At 52.3% G+C, this 19,788-nt stretch overlaps 5 protein-coding genes across 5 annotated transcripts; all 5 read left to right on the top strand.

The window, feature by feature from the left end:
- Positions 1 to 3,211: 3,211 nt before the first annotated feature.
- JKF63_00381 (uncharacterized protein) lies at positions 3,212 to 3,799 on the top strand (the record flags this gene model as incomplete). Its single annotated transcript, XM_067896432.1, has 1 exon — positions 3,212 to 3,799. The coding sequence occupies one exon, from the start codon at positions 3,212 to 3,214 to the stop codon at positions 3,797 to 3,799; it is 588 nt and encodes a 195-aa protein (XP_067752589.1).
- Positions 3,800 to 11,694: 7,895 nt separating this feature from the next.
- JKF63_00382 (uncharacterized protein) lies at positions 11,695 to 13,050 on the top strand (the record flags this gene model as incomplete). Its single annotated transcript, XM_067896433.1, has 1 exon — positions 11,695 to 13,050. One exon carries the CDS (start codon positions 11,695 to 11,697, stop codon positions 13,048 to 13,050), a length of 1,356 nt encoding a protein of 451 aa, XP_067752590.1.
- A 1,161-nt stretch (positions 13,051 to 14,211) lies between these two features.
- Positions 14,212 to 16,095, top strand: JKF63_00383 (uncharacterized protein; the record flags this gene model as incomplete). The annotated part of the gene is made up of 1 exon (XM_067896434.1): positions 14,212 to 16,095. One exon carries the CDS (start codon positions 14,212 to 14,214, stop codon positions 16,093 to 16,095), a length of 1,884 nt encoding a protein of 627 aa, XP_067752591.1.
- Positions 16,096 to 17,033: 938 nt separating this feature from the next.
- Positions 17,034 to 17,621, top strand: JKF63_00384 (uncharacterized protein; the record flags this gene model as incomplete). The annotated part of the gene is made up of 1 exon (XM_067896435.1): positions 17,034 to 17,621. One exon carries the CDS (start codon positions 17,034 to 17,036, stop codon positions 17,619 to 17,621), a length of 588 nt encoding a protein of 195 aa, XP_067752592.1.
- An 885-nt stretch (positions 17,622 to 18,506) lies between these two features.
- Positions 18,507 to 19,016, top strand: JKF63_00385 (uncharacterized protein; the record flags this gene model as incomplete). The annotated part of the gene is made up of 1 exon (XM_067896436.1): positions 18,507 to 19,016. The coding sequence occupies one exon, from the start codon at positions 18,507 to 18,509 to the stop codon at positions 19,014 to 19,016; it is 510 nt and encodes a 169-aa protein (XP_067752593.1).
- Positions 19,017 to 19,788: the final 772 nt, after the last annotated feature.

Genomic DNA, 19,788 nt, shown 5'->3' on the forward strand with positions numbered 1-19,788 from the left:
TCTCGGCTGTGCTCGTCATTTCACTACTGGCGACTGACAGAGGAGCTGACAAGGTGGAGATCAAGGCTTGAGAAGAGTTGCACCATTCTCACCGAGGTCTTGAACTGTGGCGGCTGGCTGGACTGCCCTACGCGGCAAAGACTGGTGTGGGATGATGACGTCCTGGTTTGCACTGACGGTAAGCTCACTGATGCTACTGCTGCCAATGCTCAGGCAGAGGTCCTGCAACTGCTGCTGTCCTCGCTGAGGCACGCTACGACCATCGCGTGGCTGTATGACTTGCACCTGGAGGCCGGCCTCACTTATCGATTTCCCGGCAAACTGGAGGATTTGCTGTGGAAGAGCGACCCGGTAGCCGTGCAAGTGTCTCTCTGCATGGATCTACTGGAAAAGCGTAACAAAGACGTTGTCGACGCGCTGTTACAGAAGGAGCGCGTGCTGCCACAGCGCTGCCAGCTCGCTGCTACTTTGCTGTCACTTGTGTTGGACAAGTCGCTCGAGCCTGTCATGACGTACACGCGACAGCATATCCTCGACCTCGTGCAGTATGATCTTCTTTCGTATACGGCGGACCTCCTGGAGTTGAACTTCCCCACCTCACATCCTCGCATCCGTCTCTTGGTGTACCGCTACCCGCACGATAACGGCGTCTCTACAGACATCTTGTCTGCTGTCGAGGGCATTTCATCTACCAGCGACCTGTACAGCACACTGGTAACTGTTCTTGGCGATGCAGCATGTGACAGCGGGCTCAGCTCTGTCCTGCTTGATTGGATGGAGCGCCACACACTCGCCGACCATCGTATTTTGACGTTTGCAAGGGTTGTCGTAGACATGGGGCTCTGCGTCGACCCAGCCCACACCTTGGCGGGACGCTTCTTTTCGGCCGTTAAGCTGCACACGAGCGGAAACACCCACAAGGCGGCGCTGCGGTTTGCCGAGCTGGCGCGTAGTGATCTCTCTGTACCCCTTAGCGGACGGTTACTTGCTATTGAGCACTCCATAGCTGCGGCACCGTCGGATGATAATCAACTGATTCAGTTCCTGTTGCTGCTCCAGCAGCAGCTGGCGAGCCTCATCGCTGAGCACCTTACCGTTGGCAAGGATCTCGTGCTTCCGCGCATCACCGTGGAGGCGGATCTGCAGGCGTTGCAGGATCAATACGTTGGTGAGAACTCTCTTTTTGAACTGGCTGGGCGCTACAAGGTGTTGGGCGGGTGTAGCATCCAGCTCGACTTGCTAAAGATCCATCCACACTCGGCCGAGCCCCTAATTGCTGATGCGCTGACCGGTGTGCTGACGTTTCTAAAGGCTGTGGGGCTGTCCGCACCCCAGGCAGTGCAGCGCGTTCTGGGGGAATACCTCGGCACCTTTCAGGCTCAGCTGCCCCTCTTTCCGTTTGTCGAGTTTCTTGCCTTTGGTGGTCAATCCCCAGCCGAGGCAATTGGCGAGCTTGAGAAAGTTGGAGTGCCGCTGCCAACGATCTTCGACACTTTCATGGGGTTGCTCGACAGGCAGCGCCGTCCGCTTTTTCAGATTAGTGAGACGGTGCAGGCGCTGGGGCAGTTGGTGCTCAATATCAGCTCTCCAGTTCAGCACATCTTTGCGGCACACTTGCTAGAGTGCAGTCGGAGTATGCTGACCGGGGAGCAGCCCAACATTGCCTTGTCAGAGGAGGATATGCACACCATTAAGCACATTGGCGACGACATGCGGAAGCTATCGCAACGTCGCCAGGCGGCCTTTTGACGGCCCCCGCGCCTCTGACTTCTCTACAAACTTCCCCTTTGGATGATTGTGCCCGCTTGTCAGGTCCTTCCCCCTAAGTTCTCTCAAAAAAAACAGGGAGACGCCCATCTTCACGGGAAGTAGTCATTCCTCATCCCTTTCTCCATTTTTAGTCTGATCTAATGCACACCGCCCCTCAGGCTCAGCGAGCGTAAGATACCATGAGAAGAAAAAACAAATTAACGCTGTGCCTTTCCAGAGTCATTATTCTTCAAGGGCGAAGCGCGTCTGCCAGTCTTCTTCCCCCCCTCCCTGCGCACAATAGCACAACTGCTTTCGCGGAAAGCAGCGTTGCCTCTTTCTCATGTGTAGAATTCTCGTGGAGAGGAGCCATTCTCGCTGGGTGAGGGTGAGGAGGATGAGATAAACCCAGGCACTGTCTACTCATATTACCCCCTCCCCACCCCCTCACCCGACATACCCACCCACCCTCAGCGTGCCGCAGAGCCGTTCGTACTAAACGTCCTCTACTCCTTTCCTTTCTCGTGCCTTTAATTTCTCCTTCCAGCAGTCATCTTTATCTTCCCTACTTCGCTTCACTCCCCTTCCTTCTTTTTATGCATCCACAAGCTGCTCTAATCGTTTTGTTGGTTCCCGCGCAATTCTTTATTTACCCGCGTCCATTCGCACCATAGCCGCCTCCCACCACCGCTGCGCTCAACAACACCCGCTTTTTCGTCTTTCCGGGCTCCCCGTATGCCATTCCGTATCTGCAGGGTATCTCCCCCTCTCTCTGCTCTTCTCTGTTCCCCGTTTTTTCCCCCTTCTGTTTTTCTTTTGGACAACCATCGTTGATATCACCCCATATTTTCGAAATAGTCTAGTCCTTGCTCTATATTTCAAACTTCGTGTTGCCCCTCCCCCCCCCCTTCCTCGCTTCATTTCCCTTTTTATCTGGCTGCCAGCTTACACGACTCACTACGTCGTCTGGTGCAGAAACACGCACACACCAGCGCCCTCACCCTCCTACCCCCATCACCAACCCCGGAACAAAGCAAATATATACGTATACATATATATAAAAGTACTAATTTTAGCCGTGTCATTCTCATACGATGAGATGAGCGTGAATTAAAGCGTTCCATTGCGTCATTAATCCCGATACCCCCCTTTGCCCTCCTTTCGTTGCCTTCTTTCGTGACCCTCTCCTTGCTGTGTGAACAGTGTTGCCGTTGTTCTGTCCCCTCGGCCATCTGGCGCTCTTTGTGTTGCTCTCTCTTCCTTCCACTCGACGGAATCACACTCGGGTGCTGTGGATTTCTGCTCGCCCCCATATGCAAGCACGCACGTAGAGTCGCGCTCCAACCTGTTTACTCAAAGTCAGTCGGTCGAGGGAGCGGTTGGAGGAGCGCGTGTGTCGCACACCAAACGCTTTTTCCCTTTTTGGCGATAGACAACCTCCCAATTTTTCTTCTTTCCACAGATGTTACACTTCAGTCTTCCACTACGCTGCGCTAGCGTTCAACGAAAGCCCCACCTTTTCCCCATTGATCCAACGTCGAAGCACGTCTCAGGTCGGCTGTACTTCGCCGATCGCGCTGTCAAGTCCACTGCCGCGGACCCTTGTTTTGTGTGCATCGACAACGCCATGACATGCCAGACAACGGATTCGAATGCAGCGGTTGTGCTGCGCAGTTTCATGACAAAGGATCGGGAACTTTTCCAGTACAGCCGGACGCGCTTTCAAGGCATGAGTGCTGTCCTTGTTTTTCGCCGCAATCATCTCGTATTCCAAGGTATCGGTGATTCTTCCGTGCAGACCTTTGAAATGTCGCTGAATCACAGCGACATATTTGCACTTCTGAGCGGTATTCACTCACACGTGGACGTACCGGGGTGGGCGCGTGCGGTGGAGAAGGCTCTCGCGGAGGGAGACGTTGAATATGTTGCGGAGGAGATGCTGTTGCAGCTGCGAGGCTCCACAGAGGAGGGCTGCACCTCGGTTGTGGCAAAGGTTTCTAAGTTCTCAACAGGCCTACCGGTGCCGCCGAGTTCTTCTCATGCTGTGTAGCGAATTTGCACAGAGGAAACTCGAAAAGTTGTTATATGAAGGCCCCCCTTTTTTCGCACTAGTTTCCTTCCGGAACAGAACAACCGAAAAAAGCGTACATTATGAAGTCATAAGGGCAGAGGAAGAGCCGAGTAGCAGCAAAGAGGGTGTTGGAAGGAGTTCATGCTGCCATGACGCAGACGCGTTCATTGTACATCACATGGACAGCTGTTCCTCCTTTGAATGCCTTCGCACTCATACATAGTGGAGAGGCATGCAAGCAGTCAATCAAGTACGCGCACGATGCTGGTTGCAAGGTTTTTAGCATGGCAGACACGACTCCAGCGCACACACTCTCCTATTATTGTCTGTTAGCCGAGGTGCACGTGCACACATGCGTATTTGAGTAGTTCCTAGCTGCAGCGTCGTGGATGACAGAGCCCCCCCCCCTCCCTACTCCCCAAAAGTCATTCATCTGTTCCCAAAGGGTGATGCGAAGTACACGTTACTTCTCCGCCTTTTAATTCCCCCCGCTTTCCACAGTGTTTCTGTTTTACCCTTTTTTTCTTTCTTTCCTTTTTCATCGCTCTCTCTTGGGCTTCGTGTTTGTTACCTCGTTTGATGAGTACATTTTTTTCCTTTCTGGTATATATATATATATATAGCTCCTCCGCTCATCGTTGATTTTCTCTTTTTTCCCATATTTTTGCCCGTCTTTGCTCTTTTTTCTTTACCCCCTGAATGTTCGATATCATACAATGCTCTGTTTTGGGACGTTTTCCTCCATATGGTTGCACATTTTATCCCATCGTTTTCACACACTAAAATCTCCCACGTTTTCCTTGTTTCTGGTCTTCTTTTCCACCTCCCTCCCTCCCTCCCTCTCTCCCCCCTCCTCCTCCCCCTCCATCGGGGAGGGAGGTGAGGGAGGTGAGGGGGGGGGGAGGTAGGGGAGGACAAACAAAGGTATGTGGGCTCACTTTTGTTTACCGTCTCGCTCAGTGAACGTTTGGTAAATCTGTGCTTCCTATGTTGGCTATCTTTTACGTTCGTCTTCGCAATTGGGCGTTTTTTTTTATTTTCACTAGCCGTCTGTCTTACTCATCTTTTCCTACCCTTCCCCACGCTTCCATCTCTCTTTTCGTGGGGTGTTGTTGTTCTACTTCGTTTCCTTTGCTTCACACCGTTTTTCCCCCCTAGCTCAACTCCGTCATCTTTTCCGACTACGTCTTGCCATTCAGCTGAGGCAAGGTGTAGCGGTTCGGTGTTTCCTTGCCCCGGTATGTGGATGTGCTTTTGTCATAAAATTTACCAGATTTTGTTTTTTTCCCACTGTCAGGGGTGCGGCCCTCTCCCCCCCTCCGTCTTCTTTCGTTTGCATGTATGCCAGGGTGGACAGTATCGCTACGTTTATATGAATACTATATATGTTGATGTATCAGACAGCTATTCCGCACCTCCCTTTTTCCTTCTGTTTTCCCCAGTTTTTCATCATTTTTTTTTGTCTTCCGTTTTGTTATTCCTTCGAGCCCATCATACCGTCTGTGCGTAATGATTCAAGTGCAGACGAAGCAGAGAACAACAGGAAACACACTTGGGCGAATATATGCATGCGCACGTAGTACACCTACATGTGTGTATGTGTATGTATACTCATTCCCAAAATCAACATCAAAAATAAAAAAAAGCTGGGCAAGGAAAGTCAAAATCAAGACGAGTCGTATTGCTATCATTGAATAGCGACACTCTCATGGGAGGAGCGGTACACGAACGAGGAGAGGTTTTTCAATGAAGACGGGTACGGCGGAGAAAAGGTCCAAATAATTGCACATACTTCTGAGGGTATGTTCAACGAAGACACGGGATGTTGTACTAGAAAGCGGGAGGAAACGAAGAAAAAATATGGCACGTTGGAAGTCCCCCTCCAAAAAAAAAAACGAAAACGAAATTGAGCATAAAGAAGGACGGACCCAATCCAACTGAAGAATAATCAACACGGGCGCCAATCAGCTACATCCAACGCATGCGCAGGTGGCAGAACAGAACGAAAAAGAAAACGAAACGTGTAATGAGGTATTTTTACAATCTTCCTCGTTTCTACTAATAGTCTCTGTTTTTTCGTATATTTCGTTCTCGCCTTTCTCCCACTTTTGTGCTTCGCTCATTTTTAGCCCGAGAACGACTCTGCGTGATTTTTTTGTGCGCACATCTCTGTCACAAGTGGCGTTTTCAGCGCGTCCAGTATTCATGCCTCCGTGTGCCGATGTACGCGCATCAAAAAAGAAAGAAATGTGGTATCACAACGGGTTGCTCCTATATTTGTATATACATATGTTTGCAGGTGAGCAGCAGCAACGGGGTGGAGGTTAAATAAAGGGCAACTATTGGAGGACCGTCAAATCAAATACAAGGAAGAAAACCAAAGGGAAAGTGACCAGTGCAAGGAAATGAACTGAGCCCATCCTTTTTTTCTTCACGCTTACTGGTACCGCCTAGGTTCGGGAATATAGAACACTCGCACTGTCTTGAATGTGCCCTCTTTTTCTTCTTTCCAGCGCCGTTTTTGTTTTTCTCCCTTCCCCCCGTTTGTACTTCTCCGAGCTTTCTTGCTTACCCCTTCTTCTTCCCCATCTCCACCTCCACCCCCTGTCTTTTCCCCCCTCCCCCCTTTTGGTACACCGCATCCTTTTATTTTCCCGCTTTTTCGTCTCTGAGTCGTTTTTTTTGGTTCTCGGCTTCGAGTTGTTCTTTGTCGCTCCCCTCGCTTGGGAACGGAGAGTGGCAACAGCTTCTTTTCTCTTTCTCCCTGGTGTTCATTTGGTACTGCTGGGTGATGGTGGGGGCAGGAGGACGGGGCAAGGTAGTCTTTTTTTCCTTCGATTTGGTGTTTAGTTTTTTTTTTTTTAGTGGATGTATTGATCACTTTTGCTACTTCAGTTTGCTTTCTTCAAACCAACGAAGTGGTTCATATCGTATATTACATAAATAGCGCAGAAAAGGGGGCCAAAGGAAAAAGTTGAACACATAGTCACGTGCGCTGATCTGTACACGTCACTCTGAGGGAAACAATGATCCCGATAGGAAAGAATGCGTCCGGGCCAAAGCTATCTGCTTGTTCATTGACGCCAATCAAAAAATAGCACACTAATGCCTCTCCTTTTTTTTTCGTGTGTCTGTCGACACTTTCTTGAAGAGCGACAAAATAAAACACAGAAGTGGTTCCTTGCTCGAAAAAAATCCTTTTTCAAGCCAGCCATCGTCCCGTCTCTCTCTTTTTTTTCCTCCTCCTCCATGTGCTCATGTTTCTGTAGGTTGTTTTACCTGTGTTACCGATGTCATGATTTTTTCTTTGCTTTCGTCTATTTCTCCTCCTCATCCCCTCCACCCCTCATCCGCTCCTGCATCAATTCAAATAGATTGCCGTCTCTGTGTGCATCTTTCTGTACTTGTGTACGTGTGCAGTTGTGGGTGTTGTTTCTCGCAAACTAAGCAGAAAGTTTTGGTATTGAGAGACTCGGATGAAAAGCAAATGCTTGGTGTCGTTGGGAGTCCGTCTTCTTCCCTCCTTCCCTCCTCCCCGTCCCCCCGCTTCATAGCTCGTTTTATCTTTCGCCACCCCGACTGCTTTTCCCCCTATCTGTGTGTGTATTAGCTTGTTTAATCCCTGCTACGTTTTTCTTCTTTGAGAGTTTTGTTTTCGGGGGTGCCACGTCCAGCTTTTTCCCCTCTTTCTCTGTAAAGCACCCCTTGTCGTCAATGACACAGGTAACCCCCCTTTTTTTGTTTTCATGAGTGTACCAAACACCCCACTTGAGATTCGCAAAAAAAAAAATTACCGATGCCTGTACATGCAAACGTGCGCGGGCGATGCTCATAAATTTATCTTGACGCGCACACTATGCGGGCAGCTAATCAGATCCTCTCCTTTTTTTTTTGTTTAGGCCTCTGTTTTTTTGTTGTCTCTTTCCTTTCATACTGCGTCTATTCTGTTTTTCCACGAAAAAACGGTTAGCCTGTACAGGGGAATGGACTCAGAAAAACGGTAAACATGCCCGCACTCACGAGATGCTCGTGTGTGTGTGTGTCTGTAAATTTAGGATCATCTCTCGCAGCGATTGATACGTGCTCCTAGCTTCTCGCTTTTTTTTTTCCTCATTTCCCTCCCGCCCTCCCCCTTTTTTTTTCTCTTGTACTGAAGTGCGTCCTCCTCAACGCATTTTATGTTTGTTTCTCGTTGTCTGGGATGTGATAATCCCCCCCCCCTCTCTCTCTGTGTTTTCTTTCACTGCCTCTCCAGTGAGCTCATGAACAACAAAAAAAGGGGGTTCAAAAGACTACGCAAAAAAAAGAGGATATTTTGTGCCTTCCCGCCGTGCTCATCTAAATGGTCCAATCACTCTCTCTTTCGCCCCCTCCGCTTCAATTTTGTGGGTTGTGCTGCCTTTGGAGCTGCGCAACGACGCGTATACACTAATGCACACCCACACACAGCTGTCATCTCTTCTCTCTCACCCTTAGCCAATCGCTTTCTGTTCCCCCTTGTCTGTGTGCATGTGTGTGATCTTGAAGTGTTGCGGTTAACTCCAATGTATTCAGAAAGATCGACAGTACACGAGCCACTTCTTTTCTTTGTTTGCATCAGCTTTTGTTGGTTTCATAGCATTTTTGCAGCGCACGAAAAAAAAAAGGTGAGAAAAACGATGCGCTTACACTATAGAGGCGTGTCGAAGTGCATCGCCTGCGTCAGTGATTTCACGCGACACATTCGACACAACATTCTACTCGATGGTCTTTTTTTTTTGTTCCCCCTTTTTGCTTTCCAACAGACCTTTTAAAACATAAATTTTACCCCATTCTGCTGTTTTCTCTTTTCGGATGGTTTCTTTTATCCCCCCCCCTCTGCCCGCGTGTCAGTTGGCCGGTATGCCCCAAATTTCTTAGTTACGTTTCATCTCACTCGTCATTGCAACTATATCATTCCCTAGTCGCTGTAGCTGTATGGGCAACCACCCGCCGTGGCTCGAACACGGCTCTCACGCAACAAGGGGAGAAGGGTGTGAAGCATAGAATTTGATCCGTGTCACAATTCCGGCACAACATGATCAGGAGAGGGAGTAAAAAAATGGGAAAAAAAGGGAAGGGATCAAAAGCAATGTTTGCCCCTGTGAGCAGGCTCATATATATTCATCTTCCGCGTTACGGACACCCGCACCTGCAGTTGGGAGCACATTCGAACTACTGAAAGGTAAATGAAGGGCATCGTCTTTCTTTATCTTCACCGTCGTGGGTGCCCCATTCGCACATGACTGCAAACTAGTGGGCTTCTTCAAGAAAAAAAAGATGGCCTTGCCGCCTCTCCCCCCATCTTCCCGACCCTCTCTTTTGTTATTCCCCCTCCCCCCTTACTGACTTGTCGTTTCTTTTCGTCTGCTCAACTTTGCTGTTTTCTGTGTTTTTTTTTCGATGTGCTTTTTTTCACTTTTTTTTATCTGTGCCTGTTTCGTTTCTCTTGATGAACTTTGCTTCTCTCTGTTTATTTTTGTGTTTCTCCTCGCTACACGTTGATGAGGGGGGGGGGGAAAGAGGCTGAGGTAAGACGTTCAGGCGTTTATGTATGTGTGTGTGTATATGTGTGTGTGTACGCAGCAGTGTGTGCGTGTGTGTGTGGTCGGAGACACGCGTTGCAGCGATGCTGACGCAGTCTTCACAGCACAGTCACTGCCTCCAAACTTGCCATACCCTCGCTTCGCAGGTGGCCCCCCTCCCTCCCTCTCTCCACAGCCGCCTCCCATCATGCCGACCTTCACGCGGTGCATCCTCTCGGGTGCTGTGGTTCAAGCTTCCCCGCCAGCACAGGCAATGAGGGCCGGGTGGCGGTGCACTCGAGTCACGCTGAACCTTCGACCCTCAATCCCGTGCATGGTGCAGACGTGTCCACTGTCGCGGGTCGCTCCGACACAAGGGCACGCAGGACCTGACCGCGGATCCCCACCGCTGCCACCAGCAGCGGTTCGGCATTGGCGTGGTGAAGGGGAGGGGAGGGTGAGGGATAAGAAGCGGCCTTGGCTGCATCACAGGGTAGTCACTGGACCTCGATGCGACAACGAAGTTGCCCCTATTGTTGGGAAGGAGAGAGAGGTACTCACATAGATGTGTGCAACGGTGTATAGTGGTGCTCACTGTATCTTTTTGTTGCTTCTAGCGGCCCTGTAGCGTTTGCGCATTCTCTCTGTATTGTATCGCTTTCCAATTGTTGTTGCGCTCCTCTCGTCTCCCTTTCCGTCGACTCACCCGCTTTTCTTATGTATCCGCGCATATCTTCCCCCCTTCCCCCGCACCCACACACACCTTCGATTCCTCCGTTCTCCCTTGAGAGGACAGTTGGGGAATAGCATGTAGAGGTCACGTGAGGTATACGAGGAGGCTGGAGGGAGGAGAGGGCAGGTAAGAAGAGAGGCTGTATCGATCAGGCTTAGGTGAGGAGGGGAGTGGTGGTGGCGCCAGGGGAGAATAGGGGGGGGGGGGATGGAGACTCGGTTCAAGGAGTACAAAGCTATCTGCCGTTGGTGTATTCCGGTGATTTGTTTTCTCTCCCTTTCTCACCTTCATGTCTCACGTCTCTTTCTCAGCGTGTCATAGGTGGAGGGTTGCACACTTTTTTTTTTGTCACAGTACTCAGCCCCTTCTTTTCTTGTTGGTTTATCAACAGTTCACCTCTTCCGCTTTTTTCCCCTTTTACGTTGCCTTCATCAGTTGATGCTCCGGATGTAGTTTTGGCTGGCCAGCCAATAACACCAAAATGAACGTCGGGCAAGAGGCGCTGTATTTGGTTTACCGGAGGCGTGTTAGGCTGTCTCCGTGGACAGAATGCTTTCTTGTCTCTCACCACACCCGCGCGTACACGAGGGACGTGGATAGCGGGAAAGCGGGGATGACAAGCGTTCATATTTATTTATCCGTTGAGTTTTGTTTCGCGGTCTCTATCGATCTCTCCCCTTCTCTCTCCCCCCTCAATGTTGCCTCGTATTATTTCTCTTCTGGATGCCGGGATTCTTGGCCTCCTTTTCATTCTGTAAAGTTTCTCCTCTTTCTACATATGACGTACGTGCAAGTGTCTGTGTGTCTGCATGTCTTCTCCCTCTGTCTTTCGTAGTTCCCTACTCTCCCGAAGGGGTGGGGGGTGGGGTCCCCCTTGTGTCTTGCGTCTTGTCACCTCCCTCTTCCTTTTTTTTTTGTCATGCACGAAAATTTACGGGCAGGAGCGTGTACACAGACATGCAGCCAACTGAGGGAAAAGTGCAAATAAAGACGAAGACCGAACCCGAGAGGGAGCGTGTCGGCGTATATGTATGAGCTCCCACTAACAGCGCACCAAGCTAATCAACAACAAAAAGAAAAACCCACAGTTACCGCACCCTACAGCCCAGGGGGCACATGGCCAGCACCGAGGTGCACACCTTTTCTGGTCCGCTCCCTTCATTTTCTGCGCGAACAAAAATCGCACAGAGGCTCTTTAAAAAAAAAATTCTCTCCCACTTTTGCACTCTCCTGTGGTCTTCCGTGAAGCAGGAGCTCTTTACTGCCCTCTCTTTCTCACCTTTGATGCTTCGCCATTTTCTCATTCTCTTTCCTCACGCTGGACAAATCGTTTTTGTATTTTGGATTGCTGCTGTCTCGGGTGGCGCGATTTTTTTGGTGCCCAAAAAGGTCGTTGCTCACAGGCCGTCTCGTCCCAACATCTTTGGCTATCTGCACTGCAGAGATTTCTTAAGCCCTTTTTTTTCTCGCACACGCACACGCACACGCACACGCACACACTCGACACGTGGATTTACATAATTGAACATCCTCGCAAACTGTTCCGCGTTCGAGGGAGAAAAAAAAGAGTGAAAGCAGAGCGGTGCACTTGCATACAAATGCCGCCGAAGAAACGCTCCTCGCGGCGCCTTACGCTGAATGCTGGCGAGGAGTACACCCTTGTCGGCGACGGCGCTGTGCAGATCACGCTCCAGTCCGGTCTTATGGATGTGGCCGGGGTGATGCTGGATGCAAATCGCCCCTACACCTTTTACCTGCACACAGACCGACAGGCCATCACGCTTTTCACGTTAGAGGGAGCAGCATGCCTTCTATCTAGCGATAACAGGGTGGACACCCATCGGGGTGTGGCACGGGCAGGCAAGCTGGTGCAAATGACACGCCGCACTCTTCTGGCGGTAAAGCGCACGAAGGTGCTCGTCATTGGCCGATCACGCAGTGGAAAGACGTTAGCGGCACACACACTGTGCAACCTGCTCATGCGCTACGGCAACGACAGGAAGGGTGTATTCTTGATGGACTTGAATGCGGAGTCGAACTGCCTCTATGCACCTGGGTGCGTATCTTGCATCCAGGTCCCTGAGGCACCGCTGTGGCCGGGGCTAACAGCCAGCCCGAAGTTGCTGCCGCTCTCCCTCTACACGGGTGCCGCTGTCCGTCCATCTGCGAGCAACGTGAAGTCGTTTCTGCACTACTACGACCAGCTGCACGAAACTGTCATGGGGTACATCCAGGAGCTCAGCGGGGCTGCGTCTGCCTCCCAGCAGAAAATTTCATCGCCGTATTCGTCAGCCCTGAACGAGACCGGGTCGCACGTCGTCATCGATGCGCCAGCGCCACTGGCGGACCTGCAGGAGGGTGTCTGGTATAAAAAGCTCATCGAGGTGCTCCGTCCATCGCATGTGGTGATCGTTGGCAGCCGCGAGGACGGCGAAGAAAGGTGGTCTACTTTTCTGCAGGAGGACGTGCAGCGGGTGCTTCCAGACTGTGAGTTTCTTTTCACCGACCCAGTAGCCATTCCATGTGAACGTTCGTCGAGTCGAGAACTGATGAAGGAATACTTCGTCGGTACTCCGTTCTACTCCCTGGGCTGCTCTAAAGTGGTGGTGCCGCTCAAATCGCTGACTTTTGTAGAGGAGATGAGCGAGGGTTCGGCAACCGGCAGCACAGATGGCGTGCTTATGCGTGTGGTGCACCCCGACGCCTCCTTCCAAGCTCTCGTATGCGCTCTTTCCCACGCAGAGCTCATTGAGGAGGCACCGTTGGCACCGATCGCCGGTCTGGTGACAATTGTCTACGTTGATGAAGAGAACGAAGAGGTGGCGATGTTAATCCCGGCTGCCGAGGAGCCGCTGCTGCGCCGTATGATCATTGTGCCCCAGTCCCGCTATCGCGACACGTTGCGAATGACCAGTGCACAGGTGACAACGATGGAGGAGTACGTGGCGGTCTAACGCGGAGCTCCTGCTGGTGTTGGCAGTGGTGCCGTTGGCGGCGCGCCATGCACCCAGGCCGCCGTTATCGCCGTCGTGATGCCGCGGCATCGGTGACGACCAAGCGGAGATCGATGAGGGTGTAGTGCGAATACTTCCGGCCTTTGTCGAGTACTCTCTGCTCCTGTTTCTGCCTGTACGGTTCTACTAACGGACATGGGCACACGTGCGTGTGTGTGTGTGTGTGTGTGTGATACCTTCTATGGAGATGCGCCTCCCACTCTGATTACGGTGACCTCTTCTGATTACCTCTTTTTCTTCTTTTTCCACGAGACGAAGTTGAGGTGTTACAAGAGACGCGGAGAAAGGGAGGCGAGGGGGAGAAGGTAGAACGGAGCAGTAGAGGGGGGGAGGAGGAGGAAGGGGAGAAGAAATGGTGTAGAGCTGTGCAGCAGAGAGGGACGGCAAATCCTGTACGCGGTGGTGCGTCGTACCTCAGCCACAATCCTTTCTTCCTGCCCCCCTCCCCGCCATTTCCCCCCGTTGCTCAGCACCCGTAACTCTGGCACAAAACCCCATGGAGGACATTTGTAGTTTTCCCGACGCAGCTTAACGCAAGCACTGTGGAGAAAAGATACACACTAATCACTACTTGCGGTCAAAAAAAGAAGTCCCTCCCCTCCCTGGTGCACTCGGCAATCTGTCTGAGCAGAGCTCTTCGTGGCTTCGCCGACCGGGAAAAAAGAAAGCATCTGTGGCTTGTCTGCAGCGATGCTGCAATCGGCTGCGCGCCCTCCCTAAAAAGAGCAAAGCTGCTTGAACATCTCATCCTATCGGCAAACTAGCTCCCACGGGTCGAATCTCTGTTTCTCGTTGTCTCATCTGCAACACTCGATCCTGCGTTTTTGCCGTTTTTGTTTTTCTCTGTCATGACATAACAGTACGCGCTGTCACGGGCACCCCAATACGTACGCACACGCGATCTCGCGCAAGGGGGTGGGGAGGGGGTGGGGCTGTACTTTTAGTAATCGAGATTTATTTGGAGTTTTTCCGGCTACTCCCACCGCTCCCCTCTTTGTGTACCACTGCCCATCGAGGTGCAGCACAGCGCGCAACGTCGCGTTTTTTCACCTTTTTTTCATTGCCGCAGCTGTGCATTCGTGCAGGTAGCGGTGTGCCGTGATGCGAGCCAGCGTGTGCGGGCGCGAGACGCAAAGGATTGGATGGCGCACACGGGCAAAGCGTGTTGTGGAGCGCACTATCCGCAAGTATGTTCCCGACCCGCGCGACAACCCACTCACAGAGCTCCCTATGAACTCAGAGACCTACTCCAAGACGCACCAGCAGCAGGAGGGCAGCGTGCGCATCGGCATCCGACCTGGTCAGTCGATCGAGGATTACATGGTAGAACGTGACCGCAAGTGGCTCGATCAGCAGCGCCTCCTTTTCGAGCAGCGCGTCAAGGATGACCGCCTTCCCACAACCAAGGATGGCCTTCCATTCGTCGGCGCAGGCTCACGAGAGCACTACATGGACATCGACTCGGCAAATAAGCTGGTGCGCAACCCTGAGCCGAAAGACTACGAGATAGACGAGGAAACCGCGTTGTTGCGGCGCCAGCTGCAGGTGGAGAACGAGGCTGATTACCGAAAGTTCGTGGCGGAAGCAAAGCGGTCTGACATCCTTGCAGGGGAGACGCACAAGCGGCGTCGTCCCCACCCTAGCGACCCCAGCTATGACCCCTTCAAGCTCACCCCTGGGTACCGCCCACAGGACAGCACGGCACTGGCGCAGTGGCTCAAGCGCCAGCGGGAGTCTGGCAAGTCGGCAAGCGGCCTCTCACTACAGACAAAGGAAGGCCAGGAGCGCTTCTACAACGAGGAGAAGATGGCGACGCAGTACAATGCGAATCCGTTCGCCAATCGCATAGAGACCCCGCGTGGTATGTCGACGATGCGTATCACCGCTTACTCCCCCGACAGCATCTTTATCAACGACAGGGAGGTGATCGGGTCGTGCATTGTGACGGAGAAAGGCTACTACCACTGGAACGTGGGAAGTTTCGAGGAGGTGGATGAGCGGACATTGGCGGTGCTCTTGCACATGTATCCAGTGCCAGATGTCGTGTTCCTGGGCACTGGCCGAAATTTGCACTTCATCGACGAAGATCTGCGCATCGCCTTCCAAAAGCGCGGCACTGTGATACACTGCTTAACTACTCCCCAGGCATGCGGCCATTTCGGCGTCCAGCTGTCGGTCTCACGCCGTTCCGCTTTAGCGATCATCAATCCCATTCCCACAAACGGCTACGGGGTCGAATGTTTCGGCGACTTTGTGGAGAACGACATGTTTTCCTTGTCCGACACCCAACTCGGCATTTCGCCGATGCGCCAGTTCTCGCCCTCACTTTTCCGGCAGAACAAGGTGGCAGAGAAGTACAGGGCAACGCAGGGCACCGGCATTGGTCCACAGTATCACCAGTTAAGCGACGGTCGTCTCGTGCGTCCTGGGACAAGCCACACGAAGTTGCGACCGTTGCTTGAGCCAGGTGAGACAGTAGACTGGGAAAAGCTCCCGTCGTACTACCACTGGTACCCGAAGGAAGAGCTGCACGACTACATCGAGAACACTACGTGGCGCGAGATCAAGGGCAGACCAACCGGCGAGCCTTCGGAGAGGCGCCTCATGAAGGCGATGAACGGCGGCACTTTCGAAAAGGACGAGACTCCCGTGCCAGACCTCATGCCGTGGAACTCGGCCACGATTCCAATCACCAAGTTCCCACATGAGCGCAACGACGACGAGATCATCGTTGAGGACCCCAGGACGGGTCGCATCATCGGCATGGAGCGCGATACGTACGAGCGCTGGAAGCGCATGATGGAAGAGCGCCGCGCGGGTTTACCGGAGAGCGACCCGGTCGAGTACGATCAGGAGCGTTACGTCACCAACAAAGATGGCGTCGTCTTTGACCTCTCAAAGATGAAGTACCGGCCCATCTTCGAGGGACGCTGGAACCCGCGTCGCCAGCAGAGTACCGGGCGCACAAACCCCATCATGACATGAGCGGTGGTGCTGGTGTGTGTGTGTGTGTGTGCTCTTCATCTCTGGCCGTCTTCTAGGTTCCTCTTTATTGATCGCTTTCACACGTATGCGTACGGTACAAGATGGGATGATGGATCCTTATATCTGTTACTGCTTCCCTTTTCTCCTTTCGGACCCCCCCCTCCCCACACACACACACACACACACAATGGCGCGGAGGCGGTGGACTCAGTTCGCAAGGAGGCAAGGGTCAGCGTACGTCAGTGGGCGGGTCACCGGTGGTGGTGGTTGTAGTGGAAATTCGGTACATGGATGCGTTTGTTGCCGTCGTCTAGCTGTTTATTTGTGCGTATCGTTACTGCTCACCTTAGGCCCGATTTTACTCTCTGGCAGAAACGGAGGAGAAAAAATAACACACACACACACACACAAAGGAAGGAAGGGAGGAGTCTAATGCACAACTTCACTCCGTGATGTGATGATGGGGATGGGGCTCGCAGCTGCAGCTGATCTCCCAAAGCGTGTAACACTGGAATGCATGGCCAGTGCTGATTTCCTAGTCCTTTCATTACGGTCTGGTATCGGCAATGAGCGGCTTTCCGTTCCCCCCCATTGTCGAGGGTGCGTTGTTGGTATCCGTGGTCATCGAGCGACGGCTTCTTTGCTCTTGTAGAGACATTGAGGGGGAGAGGGGGGAGCAGGGAGGTCGTTCCATTCCAGTGCACGCGCTTTGAACTACACGTTGGTGCATTCCAGTCTTTTTTCTCCTCCACGCCCCCTCCAGACACTTTCATCTTTATATACCCTTCTCCCTCTTCCCTGAAGAGAAAGGAATTGGCAAAGGCAAGGACCGCACAGTTTCGTGGACCAGTCGTGTGCTGATAGGGTTTCTACAGCTGCTCACCAACGTGCCGAGGCTGTGTCCGAGATTCCATGACGGTCAATTCACTTCTGCATGAATGTGCACAGACAAAAAAGCCGGGTGCGCCTATGAGGAGACTGCGCTTTTCATTGACGGCACAAATGGTCCACTCTTCAGCGTAGCTGAGTCGTCGGCCGCCATGGCGTACCTGGCGACAAATTATCCTCAGTGCAAAAAGCGCGGCCTTGGGTGGCAGCTAAGCGTTGAAGAGGTCCACTTTTTGCAGTCTCAGCTGCATCAGTCCGGCGGCGTACATTTTATGTCTGCTGTCACGAAGGACCAGTATGAGGTACTCCGAAAGAGATACGCACGAGACTGTCTTGTATACACCTCACTCACCACAAAGTACGGGTACAGGCTTCGTCACGGCAGCCAGTTCGGTGCCAACTACATCGGTTACCGGGATGTCGGGACGCACGGCGAATGCCTCTTCTTCACAGGGCCGCTCGCTGAGCTGGAGAAGGTACGTGCTGTACGTATCGCACGAAGTGTGGGAAAGCGAGCGATGCTGGTGCTTCTGCAAGAGGGCGGCGACGACTCTCCCTGCACCGTCACCGTGTCCGAACTCATGGCTGACTCTTGTGCTGGCCTCCAGCGCTCGCACAAGTCACGTCGAAAAGAGTAGGAGAGAGGGGGCGTGGGAAAACCGCGCAGCGCGCAGCAGCTGTTGTTTTGGCGCATCAGTCGACGTCAAGGTCACACTTACCTTAGTCTTTTTTTTTGTGTGTGCGTTTACACACACACACACACACACCTCAATGTGTTATTGCTCCGCTTCTTTGTCCATGACATCTTTGATGTACCAATCTAGGGTCCCTGATCACCACCTCGTCATACACCTACGGTACAGTTTCTTATGTTGTAACGCGACCCTTGGCTCTGTTTTCCATTGCAATGCTGTGAGAGTGGCTGCTCGCTGTGTCACCAAAGTAGATTCCTTTCTCGTCCAGATGGTGTTTCTGTGCCGTTTGGCCGCGGTCGGGTTCAAATGCACTGCTTTGAGGTGAAAGGAAAGAAAACAGGACTGTGTCGGCTCTACTTATGCAGGGCTTCTTTATCCGGGCACACCCCCTCGAATAAAAAAAAGGAAAACCCCACAACTTGCACATCGTGCCAGTGCTCACCATGTGCTGCTCAGCGCTTTAACACCACGAGCGAAACTGATGATTCTGGGCTGCCTCGTGGCCGTTCCTGGAGCCATCCGCTGTGGTGCCTTCTGTCTTGACGTCGCTCTGCTCACTTCCTCATGCGTTGAACAATGAGCGCACCCATGGTGTTGACAGGTTTTTGCCTCTTCACGGTTTCTCTTCTTCCCTTTCCTCTATTTTCTGCTCTTTGACCCTCTCCAACCTCTTCCGATCTGCTCTGATCTCCTTCTGCGCACCCTGATCTTGTACCTTCATCATTGTTCGCTGGTTAACACACTCGCATCTCTTCCCTACTTCACTGGTTTGGTCTTTTTCACATGTGGCATCGTCGTTGATATTGCGAAAAGAAAGCACCAAGGAAGATGTCCTGCCCTCGCGTTCAGTATCGCCGTCGCATGCACTATGCCACTCGTGGCAACCGCATGAAGATGGTCCGAACTCCGGGCAACAAGCTTGTGATGCAGAAGCGCTCGAAGCGCTCGCAGGGTATCCACACCCCTTGGGTGCTCGGCCACAAGCGCCTTGGTGGCACCAAGGCCCTGCGCCACATCGACGCCCGCCTCGCTTCCCGCCACGAGAAGAGCGTGTCTCGCGCGTACGGTGGTGTGCTGAGCCACGACCAGGTCCGCGATCGTGTCGTGCGCGCCTTCCTCGTTGAGGAGCAGCGCATTGTCAAGCAGGCGCTGAAGGAGCACAAGAAGATGAAGCGTTCGCACAAGCGCACTGCCAACAAGAAGAAGAGCAAGCAGTCGAAGAAGGAGGCCATTGTGAAGAAGATCTCGACCAAGACGGTTTCCAAGAAGAAGGCGCCGGTGAAGAAGGCAGCGACGACGACGCGCCAGCCCGTCGGCTCTAAGCTGGTGAAGAAGTAAGTCGAGATTATCTCATCTGTCGTTACGTGGCCTCCTGTTCTTCGATCTTTGTGATTGTGTGCGTGTGTGTGTGCGTGCGTGAGACTCTTTTTTCCCCTCGGCAGTTCGACACCTTTTCTTTTCGTTTGGTGTTTTTTTTTTTGGTTTTGATTTCTCGAAAATAAACAGCGAAAAAAAAAGATGAAACATGGGACACAGGGGGAAGGGACACTAGCTCGTGGAGCTGTGGGTTCGTCGCCACAAGACAACCACAAATTGCTGGATTCGTCTAAGAACGCGTGATTCTCAATCAAAGTGGTTGTTTCTTTGCTGTGAGGAAGGGAGGGGGGAGGCGTCCGTGCGGGCTAGGGGGCAGGGATGGGCTACCGCACGAGATGTTCTGGTTGGTGCGGGTTTCCTTTCTCGCCTCATGGCACTCGTGTGTTGTGTGTTCTCGATCCTCTTCGATGCACTTCACAGGTGCAACTACCGTTCTGGGCGCCCTATTCTTCCATGTGCCGTGGGGTAAGTGGGACTCCTCAGGTTTGCTTCCCACTGACACGGTGTTCTTGGCTCTATTCACTCTCCACGTTTCTTTTCTCCCTCTGTTTGCAACTCCCCCTTCTTCCACCCTGACATACCCACAAACACAACACACCTTTTTTTTTACACGTCCCCCATCTACACATGCACGCAATCATGCGCGCACTGTTCACGCTTCAACCTCTCTCTCCTTTCACTGTCAATTGAACACCCCCCGACATAAACTTGAAGGTTCTCTTTGCTGTTTCAG

This window comes from Porcisia hertigi, chromosome 36, assembly GCF_017918235.1.
Source record: "Porcisia hertigi strain C119 chromosome 36, whole genome shotgun sequence".
NCBI classification, from domain to species: domain Eukaryota; phylum Euglenozoa; class Kinetoplastea; order Trypanosomatida; family Trypanosomatidae; genus Porcisia; species Porcisia hertigi.